Source organism: Phalaenopsis equestris, unplaced genomic scaffold (assembly GCF_001263595.1).
Source record: "Phalaenopsis equestris unplaced genomic scaffold, ASM126359v1 Scaffold000028, whole genome shotgun sequence".
Lineage (NCBI taxonomy): Eukaryota > Viridiplantae > Streptophyta > Magnoliopsida > Asparagales > Orchidaceae > Phalaenopsis > Phalaenopsis equestris.
In genome coordinates this window covers 255,284-270,962 of record NW_018164470.1, presented here as the reverse complement: position 1 = coordinate 270,962, position 15,679 = coordinate 255,284, and the positions used below count along the sequence as shown (strand labels likewise).

Genomic DNA, 15,679 nt, shown 5'->3' with positions numbered 1-15,679 from the left:
ATCAGATATAATTGGCTTCAGGTCGGCAGGACTGGTTTGTTTGACTTATCTACTTTGTTTGTCAACCCTAAATAATAAATAGGAGAGCTTATGGACATTATAAGTATGATTGGAGATGATGAGTGGTTAGATTTTCATTCGTGTCAGCTTCTTAGTGGTGATTAACTAAGATGTCTCTTTGTCTCATTTCTGGTTAAACAGTTCATATTCAGATCATCCAGTCGCCATTTTGTCTCCATCGTAGTCCGATCGGCTTTAGCCTTGCTCTTTTTGGCCCGAACAAGTTCACTCGATCAGAAAAGTGGACCTCATGGTCTTCTATTAGTAGGTCTTCCTTCATTATACTCTACTCTTCTGAACCGTACAATCTCCTCAGGATCAATGCCTACACCTTTTTTATGTACAGTATCAATAGAGTACAAAAATTGCTTGAGAAGCATTTATGTTAGAGCATTCACATTATATAATGATCACCTCACATGGTTTCAGCATAAAAGCATATCCATCCAAACTAAAACTTTGGGTTTTTTTTGCTCGAATAAAAGAACAAGAATATTTTTCCAAATCCAAACATTATTAGATATCTAAAATATATATAATTTTTGAAATATAAAATCTATATTTATTAGAATAAAATATGAAGACAAATTGGATGCGGATGAGGACCACAAACCACAAAATTCCACGGCCGATGGCGCAGGCTGAAGAGTTAAATCTCTCCACAATTTCCCAGCCCCATCATCAATGGAGAATTCCTGGCCTCCTGTGATTAATCCTCTCTGTTGAGGGCGCAGTTCAGTGTACAAACCCTAGCCATGGCACTAGCTGCTCGCCTGCATACCATCCCAGTCGGCGCTCGCGCCTGTTGGCTGTCCCGCCCTTCTTTGAAGCGGCGCCGTCTAGTGGCGGGGGGCCAGAACCGGGGCCGGTGACCTTTGCGGTGCTGCCGTTGTATGGTATAAGCATGATCTGCGAGTAGATGATCATCCCGGTCTTGTGGCTGCTGCTTCCCAACTGCAATCGGTCGTTCCTCTCTATGTCTTCGATCCCCGAATAATTTCCGGTTTGTTTGGATTTCCTCTTGTACAATATAATATTTTATTTATTCTGCATTGCTTCCATTTGGGTACATTGAATTATTAGCGGCGATTTTCGTTTTCCCTATTTGTTTTTTTAAATCCGAAACGCTTGTCTTTCTTCCCTAAATCCCGGTCTCCAAATTCCGGAAACCCTCGATGCGCAGAGAAGCCAGGCGTGGCCATGCGTGCTCGCTAGTGAATGCATCAGCGGGAGCAGCAACGTTTGAGGAAGAAGGGGTTGTTTTGGTTGCAGGATTCACGCAGGATTTAACCTAAATCCTGCTAAACAGCCAAAATGACAACTTTATTAAGTGAATCCAGGAGTTCAGCGGGTTTAGGGGATTTGGTGAAAGAAAATGCGTGGATGAGGATGAAGACAAATGGATCCATACCCGTAGATAAATAACTTGCAAGCACTCGTGTCTGTTTTTCGGCCAGGAGGCTGCCGGCCAATAACCAGAAGGAAGGTAGCTAGAAGACAGGAAATTTAGTTTGTTTCAAATAATTTCGTGTTCGAAATTATTTTTGAAGTCATTATTCGTGTTGGTTTTTTAATGAACGAGCTGAATACGAGCTGTTCGTGAACTACTATAATATAAATAAATAATATATTATATTAATTATATAATTTATATTATATAAATATTTAATATTTATATTAGTATATTACTAATATAGTATCTTAATATATTATTATTATTAAGTTATTATATTTTATAATTTATAAAATTTAATTTTTTAAAATATCATAAATTTTTATGTATAATTATTTTAAATTATTTTATATTTTGAACAATAACGATTCAAACACAAACGAACGCATCACTGTTTGTGTTTATTTCGTTTAACTAACCGAACAAAAAAAAATTTGTTCACGTTTGTCTCGTTTACTTATCGAACGATCGAACACGAACTCATTGACAAACCAAATACGAACTGTTCGCGAACATGAACTCATTGATCTTTTGTGGTGTGGGGGATGGAGCTCCTCGATCCATTTACTCCAAGTAATAGACAACAAAAAGCCATTCCTGTCATGATTAACTATTAACCACCTCTTATGATCGTTATTGATAGTAGCACTTAGTTTGTTAATAAAATAGTTTAGAACTTCTACAACTACCAAGGGATACAACTCAAGTTCACTTCAATATATCATCCAAAAAGAAATGGACAAGTAGAAAATGCTAACAAAGTCCTCATTAATCTACTAATCAAAAATATAAAATTAGCAAACAGGCAATGAGCTAAAGTCTTGCCTTCAGTATCATGGGATTTACAGACCATGCCCTCCACTTCTATTAGGCAAATACCTTTCATTTTATCATACATAATTGAAGTTGTACTTTCAGTGGTGTACGATATGCATATTCAATAGGTCCTAACTGTTGCCAAACTTCAAGGAGTGAGAGTTAGATGAGTGGAGAGAGCTCAACGAGGAGAGCCTATGCAACTTGTTGTACTGTTTGAAGGAACTTTGAGATCAATCCATATTGCAACAAGAGGATGAAAAAAGGATATCAAAATATTTCAATTCATGAGTAAAAGAACGACAAGTCAAAGCAGGCGATTTAATCCTAAAAAGGGCTAACGTTACAACTCATAAATCAAGCACTTGGGAAACTCGATCCTTCATGGTCTAGCCATACATCATCAAAGAGAATTTGGCTCAAACATATACAAGCTAAACATATCTAGGCAAAGAAGTCCTCGGAATGTGGAGCAGACATAATCTTAAAACAATTTATCCCTAAAAAAATAGTGATGCAAACACACCAGTGTAAATAAAAAATAATTGTACACAAAAGAAATTGAAAATTAAGTACCTGAATAGCTAGCTTTGACTTATCTTATGACAAGTAATATAAATTTTAAGAAACTTGTTTAAGAAATAAGCTCTAAGTTATTATGATAAGAAAATATTTGGAGTTTTGCTAAGGAATAATTGACTACCCTCTCGAGAAGGTTGGAGACCCCTAAACAACAAGAAAACCTTATAAGAATAGCTTTTGAGCCCCCGAAAAAGTAAGACACGAAGGATAGTTAAAAATCCTTAAGCAACTTTCTTTTCTTTTAAAAAAATAGTAAGTTATGATAAACCTGATTTTTTAACCGAAATCATTAAAAAGTATATCGACTACTCATAAGAATAATATCCGACATAATGAAATGCTTGTCTCTCTATTCATGTTTCATATTGCGGAGGTGAGAATCAATTAAAGAGGCAACGAGTTCCCACAATTTCAACACATGGTTAGCTCCGGGAACTCGCCTGAAGTCTAAGCTTGGAGTACTCGCTCTAAGTCTAAACTCGAGGAACTCATTCAAAGATGAAAATAGAAAGTTCACAGTAGTAACAGATAAAACATAACATATAGATTAAAGCATAAAAGGAGACGACAAATAAAAGAATCTAAAATTTTTTTATATATATGGAAGAACAAATCACCTGACTACAACTTGACTTGAGTTCAGACATTACATAACATGATGTACAAATAATAAATGGTAAAGAGTACAAGGTACACATTCCTCACTTTTCCAGGAAATTGGAAATCCCACCTTCTCAAGCTTCAAAGAAATTGATAGCCCTTGTGACAACAATGTTGAGATTTCTCCATTAGAGAGTCATCACAAGACCTCAATTGTGAGCCAAAAGGCCTTGAGAAGGCTAAAAGGATTATACCGAGGCTTTTTTTCTTCAAGTATCTCTATAGCCGGCAGGACCCGAGGTCATCATCTTTGCTTTTGTTCAATCAAAGATGTATTAGAAGAAACACTTTTGAAATACATCCCTGATGTAGTAGGAGTCCTCTGACGACCTCATAAGGAGCCATAACCCTAATTAATATCAACAAACCGGTTAGTTCATATTCAAAAAGGAAGAGGCTCTTTAGTTTGGACATCAACTAACAACAAGATTACATCTGATTGCATCATCTTCATTTATTAATTTTTTCTTATTCATCAAAATAATATAACTGGATCTATTTTGAGTAAGTATTGTAGGACCATCCTTTGCTTAATTTATAGACCCCAGGTGGAAGGCTTATCGCCACAAAGATAAGAGAGCCATGAAACATATGTTACATTTTCATGTAAGCCCATTATGACACAATTATTCTCATTTATTAAATTGACTATTATTGATATTACTCGAGAAGTGTCAAATTTAAATAAGGAACTTTAACGCTTCTCTTTTTCAGTAAAATTCTTGACTTGTCTTGTTCTGGAAGTCTCTCATAAGTCACAATCACGACCTAACAAAGCTTAGCAACACAAGTTGACGGGGAGCAACAAGTCAGATTTTCTGATAACCCTTCAAGCATGCTCAAGCGAACTTGAATGAGTTATTCATCTCTCTTACCCTCAATGTTTGATCAGAATTCAAATCCCCTTATAAGTAATAGACATTCTTAGACCAAAGTTCAAGCCTAGGTAGACTAACTCCCCCCTTTGCCTTGAAAGTACATTGAGTGGCGCATGAGTCATCCCCTATGAAGAGTGTGGATAAGGACCTTGCTGACAATGGTAATAAGTTCCACCTGTAAGCTTCAGCGTGACCTTTTCAAGGAGATAACTTAATTGGGAATTTAAACTTATACTGAATCTATAAAAAATCGTAAGAATCGAACCAAATGATTCATGTTGATAACTCATACAAATTATAGTGTTTAATTGTACACACAGCAAAGACAAAAAAGCACGACAGAATTAGAATTGCATATAAAAATAGCTGACCAGGTAAATTACTTTCAAACGTACAAGCCAAAAATATGTGTTCTTACATACACATGTAAAAAAGAAATAGAGGAGAAAAGTGACAATCAAACATTCATGAAATTTATTGATCATCTTCTTCATCGTCAAGCTCCTTAGTGAGTTCCAAGTAACAGTCCAAATCATTCTATGATGGAGTTGGGATATCTTTTTGCATTAGAGTATTTAAGTAGAATTTGATTTTTCGCTCATAATAGGTTGCTAGAAACTCCTCATATTCAGACATATGCTTAAACTACTTGAAGAATTCATCCCATGTCCTCTTTCCTTCGGGCTGCTTCTTCAAATACGTGACCTCATTCTCGAGCTCTTTCTTTAACTCGGCATCCTATTCTTACTTAATCTTCAGCCCTTTGAAGGGAATTCATCCCATGTCCTCTTTCCTTCGGGCCGCTTCTTCAAATATGTGACCTCATTCTCGAGCTCTTTCTTTAACTCGACATCCTATTCTTACTTAATCTTCAGCCCTTTGAAGGTTGCGACCTTTCTCTCAATCTTCTTCTTATATTATGCATATTGGCGAACTAAAAGTCTAGATACTCATTTATGCTTCTTGAGTTCCTTTACCTAGAGTTCTAGCTGCTACTTTAGCTGGGCCAACTCACCTTTTATAGCAACATTTCGAGAGTGGTTATCCCTTAGCACATGAGGGACTTGGCCTTCTCTTCCTCTAGTTGATTTACTAGTGCTTGAAGGAAGTGTAATTGCTTTGCATCCTTTGCGGACTTAGCTTGTAGCTTCTCCTTCTCTTTTAATAAAACCTCAAACTTCTCAGCCTTCGAGCCAGCTTGTTTCAACTTAGTGTGTTCATGGTGTGACAAGTTAATAGTATACCTCACTGTCAAGCAATGATCAAACTCTCCATCAGTGGAGCGTCCTTGTCTCTTCGCCAACCTCTCAAAGCTTGTGGAGTGGTTGAATGGGCCCAACTAGAAGAGCTTTTCATTGTAGTCTCTCTTGCTCAACCAATCTTGACTCAAGTTCACCCATGCTTGGCTTCAAGCATCATTATTTATTGAGAGGTGACCTCCCATATCGAACTCCTCCCATGCGGAGCCTGCCGCAATTGCTCCTAAAGAGGACCCACCAGCATCCACTTTTTTTTTCTTTACCTTCCTCTTCTTAAGGCTAGCTACAGTGGTTGCGCATTTCACTAGCACAAGTTTTCTCGAGCTTGTGGACACTATTTCAGTAGAGGCAAAGACTCGAATAATTCATATATTGCTCACTCTCTTTGCATGACATCCCTTATACATAGGCGATAAGTGGATTAGGGAATTGCTTAAAGAGCGCCCGACAAGATTTAATAATATGTTATGTATGACACAACCCGTTCATCGATCTGTTAGAAGAGTTGCAATGGAATCATGGACTTCATGGTTCCTCCAAGATGACTTCTAGAGAGATGCTAGTCATAACCCTCTACATTTTATCACATAATGAATCTATGAGAGGAGCTATAGAGTGATTCCAACACTCATTAGAAATAATCAGTAGATATTTTTCAATTAAGCTGAATGACCGATCAGCTTATCATAAGAAAATTATCAGACCCAAGGACCCCACATTCTAAAGAGCCCCGTAGAGATTTCACATGATTAAAGTTATATGCCATATTTTAAGATAAATTCATGCGTTAATATTTTCCTAAAATTACTTGAACACAGTAATTCAAACAACTTTATTAAATACTTTACGATTGTATTTGAGAGATTGATGGAACATATGAAAATGCATGTGTGTCGAATAGGAAAAGATCACATATCTTGTATGCAACTTTAAAATATGCTTTATTTTTGTTATGAACGACTGAGAATGTAATGCAGATGACAATCACATTTTCAAATTTGTCATGAGAACTCAAAAATGTGACTTTTCGAAGCCACCCTCAGGTTTGCTTGAAGATGAATACATGTAATGATACTTTTAATGCAAAACTAATGGTTATAATTATATCAAAGAAATATTATTTTGTCGAGCTCGGTATTACATTATTTAAAGGTTAAGCGAGAACTATTTTCTTAATGATCTATTATTTTGTTGTAGTGACAAATTATTTGTTGGTTTATACTTTGTGCACTAATACCTCACAACTTTATAAAATTTTAATTCAATATTTTTATTATTATTCTTTACCAATATCACATCTCATGGTCTATGCTTTGTGGTTATAAATCTTATAAAAAAGTTGAGCTCGAGGACTTCTGGTGCCTCCAAAGTTTTGTACTGCGATTGTGATATGCATTGTTCCGTGCTTATTTCGTGACAGAGGCATATCTATGAAAGAAAATTTTACAGGTGTCCAAGAAACATATCAGAGAACCGAGACTTCTTTAAGTTAGTGGATCGGTTTATGATTTCACCACCAATAATGATCAGACGTTGTAAGTTTTGTTGGAGGAGGTATTATCTTGTGAAATTAATCGTCAATATTTAAAAAAATAATATTATGATAATACTAATTATTAATTTTAATAGTTTTATTATTAATGTTGATTGTTGTGCTATTCCCTGTTTAGTGAGATATTAGTTTTTATTTTATAATATTCAAATTAAACATCTATTTTCTTATACGAAATATGCAACAATCACTGATTCTGCTAAAATTAACACTATACTTTAGGACTCGCGGGTTAGTGTCATAAGGTATTGTGGCTGAGAGCAAAACAAAACATTTAACCCGTGATGTCAAAAGATGCAACGAGCTATTAATATAACTGCAGAAAACATCAAATCGTAAATCAGCATTACCTGAACAGTATTTTACTTTCTCCACATGACAATTAATTCACACTGACAGGTATTCATTTTTTTCTACAGACGAGTATTTTAAATCCTCAATTTTTAAAATATTTTCCAAATGAGTCCATAGTTTTACCGGTACTTAATTCCCACAGACAGGTACTTGCTATTTCTGGAGTGGATTCTTTTTAAAAATTTCACAATTGGCCCAACGTTATAACTTTTCAAACCTCGACGATGTGAGATCGACGATTCACGATAATAAAATAAATGTAGATTATTGAATTTTTTTTAATATATAATTTACAATGTAAAGTACAAATAACGAGTTTCTGTTGGATTGGGTTGGTGAAGTGGGCTGAACTCGGGTGAGGTCAAGCTCGATTTGAAAACCAGAGGATCGTGTGGCTTGGAAGGCGCGACAGGGGGAGAAGAACTGCAAGTTACAGAAAAATTATTTCATGCGGACACCGCATGCAGAGATGCATGAGGTGTTCGAGAGCCACACCACCGTCGATCACCGTTTCAATGGGCACTTTCAACTTCTTTTTTTTTAATCCAACCAATCTACGATGGAGATCAGTCCACATGTAATAATTTTTCGAAAAGAGTGATCTGCGTAGGGGTGTAAACGAGCCGAACACGAGCAAGTCATTCTGATCCGTACTGTAAATCACTTGATCTACAGTCTCGATGTATTTCGGTGGGCCCCACCTAAATTTTTTTTTTTTAAAATAAAAATAATCCGCATCCGCCCGCCCGCACGCCCGCACGCACGCAATAATTCCTCGTCCGCTACCTTCTCCTCGTTGCTTTTCCCGAGCGCAGAAGAAGGGAAAGATCGGGATCATGCGGCTAGGGCAGACTAACGTTGCAGCGCATAAAAAAGAAAATCGAGTGGAGAAATAGTGTGCGGCTGGCTGGAGTGCAGAACAATGTTTCTCGGTGCACGGAGAGCAGGGAAGATCGATCCAACTTCGGTGGTTCGTCTGCGAATAGGGAGGAGGCAGAGCGCGGCTTCGGTTTGGAGATGAAGCAGAGGAGTCGAAGGTTTGTATGCCGCGATTCCGTCGTGCCTTCCCAGCCAGCCATAGTTGCGTCAGTATTGCTCTGACAGGTAGAATATAATGCGACTTAGAGGATCAATCGACAAGACTTGCGAACAGGGTAGTGCGGTCACTTTGCGTTGGAGATGGAGCGGAAGAATAAGAGATGGGAGTTTCGGAGGACTTCGTATGTCGCGATGCCGCTATCGCTTTCCTCGCTGCCTCTAATTGCTGGTGAATCGCAAGGGTTTCCATCACGATGGTGCAAGATCGCGAGCATGATGGTTTCGAGCGAAGATGAGTAAAATGGGAAGATTCTCACGCTCTCAAGGGATCGCGAGGCTCTCTTGTTTGTGAACAGCGCAGAAAGAGGGTTTTTTTTGGCGAGCTCTTGCAGTAAAACACGTGCGGGCCAAGTCACCCGGACACTTGGCCGTCAATCACGTGAATGGCGAAGTCCCTGACGTGGCCCGCAGGTGGTCTTATTTTTTCCTCTGCCAGTGCCTTCGGAGCAGTTACAAATAGGTCTTAATAAGAATCCTAGCAAAAAAAACCCAGGGGATAATAATAATTTAGTTGAATTGAATTTAATCAATAATATTTGTAATTTATTTATTTTTGTGGCATCAACACATCAGAATGAAATTTAATTGCAAAGACTAATTTATATCAAATAGTCTTCTTTCTAGAATGTAGTTGAACTAGTTCTCAAGTTGGATGTGCTGAACATATATTGGGATCTCAATCTCAACAGAGTCAAGATAAGCTACAAATGAACAAAAAGTAGCAGATAATAGGCTAACATATGAGGATATGTGATAGACATGTTGATTTTTACCTCTTCGAAGAGCAATAGGTAGATCAAAGTGACTAGAAGGAGGATCAACTTAAGACGATGAAATCAATGTCAGACTAGGATAAGGGGGACAAGGTCTTCTAGTGTAAACATTAGTGATAGGTGTTGGTGGTGTAGGCGGAGTTGGATCAAGATCTGAACTGATGATATGATACATTAACAACTCATCATAATCTTTTAAGGATCTAGACAACAATGAGCAACCAAAGAATGAGATATGTTCATCAAATGTGACATAAGCAGAAACCATGTGCTTCTTTAGGAGAGAGGAAAAATATCGATAGCATTTTTTGTAAACGAGAGTATCCTAGAAAGACACCTTAATGACTTAGGGTCTAGTTTAAAAATCTGTCGGCGATTAGGACGAACAAAATAAGTATACCCAAATTTACGTGGTTCGTTTGGAAAATAACAAGAAACTCTTATTCTGAAGACAGAAAAGCTAGAGAGGTGGCTTTAAATATAGCACAAGCCCTGTAAAATTCAATTTCAAAATTACAAAATATTCTTTCGAGAAAAATATAAAAACTGTCATCCTACAAAGAATAGAATAACACAAATGACCATTTTAAACTATTTCATATCTGCATTTGATGTAAATGATTTGTTGCTATGCTATTCATACTTCATGTTATATTTCCAGGAACTTTTCATATCATTAAATTGGAACTTGTTCTAGTTATTTCTTGCATGTTTTCTTCTAAATTTTATAATATTCTTCTATAGGTTTGTCAGATGAGATGCTTGATCTTCTTCTTTTTGCTTTGAAAGATTTAAAAAGGCTGCTAAAAGATCAGGGATCTGACCTCTTTGTGGGCTTTGGAAGTTCAGAAGATGTTATAATAAAAATTGTCAATGAGGTTGGTGGAATTTTTTTAGTTTTTCCATTCTGCCTGTTTAATATTGAATTTGTGTTCACGACTTCAATTAGTCAAACATGTGCTTAAGTTTTACTTATTCAGAGTAGGTCAAAGCTACCCATGTTTTCACAGAGGAGGATGTAGACTACAATATTCGTGTGGTTATTAGTAATGTTGAATCTCGCTTATCAGCAACTTGGTTTCCATGGGGAAGTTCAAAGATCATGTTTTGGAAAGCTCCTTTATATAATGTTAAGGTAGCGTATGTTTCACCTATTCATGTCCACTAATTCTTTTTCTAGACGTTTAAGAAGCATTTGAATCACATGAACTCTATATTTTAGAACATGGAGGAACTGCCAGCATCATACAATACCTTTATCTCGATGTATTTCGATGGCCCCACCTAATTTTTTTTTTAAAAAAAATAAAAATAATCATGACCGTGAGATCTAGCCAGGCACAGCACATCGGCCCGCCCGCCCGCACCCACGCACGCAATAATTCCTCGTCCGCTACCTTCTCCTCGTTGCTTTTCCCGAGCGCAGAAGAAGGGAAAGATCGGGATCATGCGGCTAGGGCAGACTAACGTTGCAGCGCATAAAAAAGAAAATCGAGTGGAGAAATAGTGTGCGGCTGGCTGGAGTGCAGAACAATGTTTCTCGGTGCACGGAGAGCAGGGAAGATCGATCCAACTTCGGTGGTTCGTCTGCGAATAGGGAGGAGGCAGAGCGCGGCTTCGGTTTGGAGATGAAGCAGAGGAGTCGAAGGTTTGTATGCCGCGATTCCGTCGTGCCTTCCCAGCCAGCCATAGTTGCGTCAGTATTGCTCTGACAGGTAGAATATAATGCGACTTAGAGGATCAATCGACAAGACTTGCGAACAGGGTAGTGCGGTCACTTTGCGTTGGAGATGGAGCGGAAGAATAAGAGATGGGAGTTTCGGAGGACTTCGTATGTCGCGATGCCGCTATCGCTTTCCTCGCTGCCTCTAATTGCTGGTGAATCGCAAGGGTTTCCATCACGATGGTGCAAGATCGCGAGCATGATGGTTTCGAGCGAAGATGAGTAAAATGGGAAGATTCTCACGCTCTCAAGGGATCGCGAGGCTCTCTTGTTTGTGAACAGCGCAGAAAGAGGGTTTTTTTTGGCGAGCTCTTGCAGTAAAACACGTGCGGGCCAAGTCACCCGGACACTTGGCCGTCAATCACGTGAATGGCGAAGTCCCTGACGTGGCCCGCAGGTGGTCTTATTTTTTCCTCTGCCAGTGCCTTCGGAGCAGTTACAAATAGGTCTTAATAAGAATCCTAGCAAAAAAAACCCAGGGGATAATAATAATTTAGTTGAATTGAATTTAATCAATAATATTTGTAATTTATTTATTTTTGTGGCATCAACACATCAGAATGAAATTTAATTGCAAAGACTAATTTATATCAAATAGTCTTCTTTCTAGAATGTAGTTGAACTAGTTCTCAAGTTGGATGTGCTGAACATATATTGGGATCTCAATCTCAACAGAGTCAAGATAAGCTACAAATGAACAAAAAGTAGCAGATAATAGGCTAACATATGAGGATATGTGATAGACATGTTGATTTTTACCTCTTCGAAGAGCAATAGGTAGATCAAAGTGACTAGAAGGAGGATCAACTTAAGACGATGAAATCAATGTCAGACTAGGATAAGGGGGACAAGGTCTTCTAGTGTAAACATTAGTGATAGGTGTTGGTGGTGTAGGCGGAGTTGGATCAAGATCTGAACTGATGATATGATACATTAACAACTCATCATAATCTTTTAAGGATCTAGACAACAATGAGCAACCAAAGAATGAGATATGTTCATCAAATGTGACATAAGCAGAAACCATGTGCTTCTTTAGGAGAGAGGAAAAATATCGATAGCATTTTTTGTAAACGAGAGTATCCTAGAAAGACACCTTAATGACTTAGGGTCTAGTTTAAAAATCTGTCGGCGATTAGGACGAACAAAATAAGTATACCCAAATTTACGTGGTTCGTTTGGAAAATAACAAGAAACTCTTATTCTGAAGACAGAAAAGCTAGAGAGGTGGCTTTAAATATAGCACAAGCCCTGTAAAATTCAATTTCAAAATTACAAAATATTCTTTCGAGAAAAATATAAAAACTGTCATCCTACAAAGAATAGAATATCACAAATGACCATTTTAAACTATTTCATATCTGCATTTGATGTAAATGATTTGTTGCTATGCTATTCATACTTCATGTTATATTTCCAGGAACTTTTCATATCATTAAATTGGAACTTGTTCTAGTTATTTCTTGCATGTTTTCTTCTAAATTTTATAATATTCTTCTATAGGTTTGTCAGATGAGATGCTTGATCTTCTTCTTTTTGCTTTGAAAGATTTAAAAAGGCTGCTAAAAGATCAGGGATCTGACCTCTTTGTGGGCTTTGGAAGTTCAGAAGATGTTATAATAAAAATTGTCAATGAGGTTGGTGGAATTTTTTTAGTTTTTCCATTCTGCCTGTTTAATATTGAATTTGTGTTCACGACTTCAATTAGTCAAACATGTGCTTAAGTTTTACTTATTCAGAGTAGGTCAAAGCTACCCATGTTTTCACAGAGGAGGATGTAGACTACAATATTCGTGTGGTTATTAGTAATGTTGAATCTCGCTTATCAGCAACTTGGTTTCCATGGGGAAGTTCAAAGATCATGTTTTGGAAAGCTCCTTTATATAATGTTAAGGTAGCGTATGTTTCACCTATTCATGTCCACTAATTCTTTTTCTAGACGTTTAAGAAGCATTTGAATCACATGAACTCTATATTTTAGAACATGGAGGAACTGCCAGCATCATACAATACCTTTCAAAAGTTGAAATTGTGTCCGTCCAATCCGACTGCTGCCCCTATGTTACCCGTGTTAAACATAGGATTGGAAAGAGGTTAATTTCGGACTTCGATTATGTATTTCTCTGCATTTCATATTCATAAAACGAAATAAGAAATAGGTACTAGTGAACTTGTATTGTTTATCATCTGTAAGGTTATTATATGATGCTTTCACAAGTCCATATATTGTCGCCATTAAAGTTTCCGGTCTTATTTTTCTAGGTGATCTCCCAACAATTGATGATCTAAAAAGTTACCTGAATGATGAAAGTTGGACTTATATGAAAAAAATATCGGCTCAAGCTATTTTGCAAAAGAAGAACTGCAAAGAAATTGCGGAGAAAGAAGATCGCATTGAAGGCCCTGATAATGGTTTAAAAATCTCTTCAAACACTACTGTGGTGCATAAAATGAAGAAATTCAATTCGTTATTTGCTTCTCATAATGGTTCTCAAGTGAAAGGTGGAACAGTTGCTGTCTTGAACGCTTTGTCGGGTTATCTGAGATATCTTGAGGGAACAGGAAGGGATGATTGGCAGGAGTATGTATCTTCCTGTGTGATTGTATTAATTATCTACATTTTGCATTCCTTTTTGGTTGGTACATCTTGCTTGACACTTTTGAATCTGTTTACTGAGTAATGCTATTCCTTATTATGGATTGTTAATTGTGGTTATTCATAATTACTAAATACTTTGCAGGTATGTAGGATAGATGTTTAGGTTCTTGGTACAAATGCTTTTAGCCATTTGCAATCATATCCCTAAATTTTATCAGTTTTAAGCTGGTAGTATCATAGACTTGTAAGTTGAAAAGCCAAATTTTTTTCTCTTACATATCTCTTTTTTCTTCCTTTTCATTGCTTAGCTGGTAATAAGCTTGAAATTAGATTCTGATCCGAACATCTTAATATTCTGAGAAAATTACAAGTCTCTTTATTCCTTCCAATTTGCTTTTTATCCAATGACATGATTGATCACTATGTTTTTGAAAGAAAATGAGTATGTAATATTTGCCTCATTTTTCAATAGGGTACATGATAAAATGGGCAAGGCTGAAAGCAGAAGTGGAGCCTCATTTGGAGCACTTTTTGGAGCTTCCCTTTATTTTGGAACCATATCTAGGAGGAGAATTCATTATGAGGCTATTAAATATGAGAAGGAACGTAATGCAGGGTTCTTGTCTCCTTTTGGATACTCCTCACCTACTGTTGCAGCAGCAATTGAGACTGTTTGTTCCATGGAGGTTTGAGTTTACAGAGATATATAGTCTGGCATGGTTTGTGATAGCTGATGCAAGATGGATCAGGATTAGGGTTTTTTAATACAGCTAATATGACGCGATGTTTGTAAATCATGTTAGAAAATTTAAGGATTCATACATGAAAAGTCACTAAATAAGCATATCAATCATTCTCTTTAAATGGAGACAGCAAAAAAAAAAAAAAAAAAAACTGCAACTCAATTAATAATGCAATGATTAACTAAATAAAAAAAAATATTACGTAATTAAAATCATATAAAATGAATGAACAATGATTCATACATGACAAGTTCCTAGTTGTGTCAAATATGAACAAAATCATCAAAGCTATCAGGTAGTAACAAAATATGTAAAAAGTTATTAAAAATAAGAATTTCAAGCTTCAAGTCAGTACAATTAGAAGACACTATCTGACATTAGAGAGTTACATTTATTCTAAAAGGAATCACACATCTAATTTGCACACAAATTAGAAACTAGAATAAGATATTTTTATTCAATAAAAAATAATAACACACAGACTTAGAACATTTATTTATATACCTTTCATTCCCAGATTAATGACTGAAAATTATAGATAAGATTGAAAAGCGGAAGAAAGTTTTTATTCAATCGAAAATAATGAACTACTTGCCTTGTAACATTTATTTATGAAGTTTTCATTTTTGGATTAGTTAATATGGTTGCCATAGGGTCAACCTAATTTAATTATAGAGTCCTTAGATTCAAATCTCACTTTCAAGCGGATAACATAACTCATCAACAAACCTTTGTAGATTCACAATGCTCACAAAAATATGCCAACAAATTAGGTAAGGGAGACATTCGTGTGAATTATATGAATTTCAAACAGTACTCATTTAGTCCTCAACACCCATAAAGTTTTGTACGATGAACAAACTCTAATGCAGAGCTGTGAAGAGGGCCGGCTGAACCGACCTCTGAAGTCCGGTCTAGCCTTTGCTTGACCGACCGGCTCCCAGAAAGAGGGGCTTGCCGCTTATCATAATTCCTCTTTTCTTTGTCCTTTTCCTCATATTCCCTTTCTTTTTCCATTACTCTCATTTTCTATCCATTGCCTATTTTATGTCATTCCTTTTTCTATTTTCTTTCTTTTTCTAATCCTTACCTATTCTACGTACTAATATTTTTATATATATATGGAGGA

At 36.6% G+C, this 15,679-nt stretch overlaps 1 protein-coding gene across 1 annotated transcript in view; it reads left to right on the top strand.

Moving 5' to 3' along the window:
* The first annotated feature begins 691 nt into the window (after window positions 1-691).
* LOC110018628 overlaps window positions 692-15,679 on the top strand; it is a 100,192-nt gene continuing 85,204 nt past the window's right edge. Inside the window, exons 1-7 of the mRNA XM_020715990.1 lie at window positions 692-765; window positions 918-1,063; window positions 10,230-10,363; window positions 10,471-10,620; window positions 13,190-13,301; window positions 13,471-13,789; window positions 14,280-14,493. Of these exons, the coding sequence (XP_020571649.1) occupies window positions 692-765; window positions 918-1,063; window positions 10,230-10,363; window positions 10,471-10,620; window positions 13,190-13,301; window positions 13,471-13,789; window positions 14,280-14,493 (1,149 nt within the window). The remainder of the gene's footprint in view (window positions 766-917; window positions 1,064-10,229; window positions 10,364-10,470; window positions 10,621-13,189; window positions 13,302-13,470; window positions 13,790-14,279; window positions 14,494-15,679) is intronic.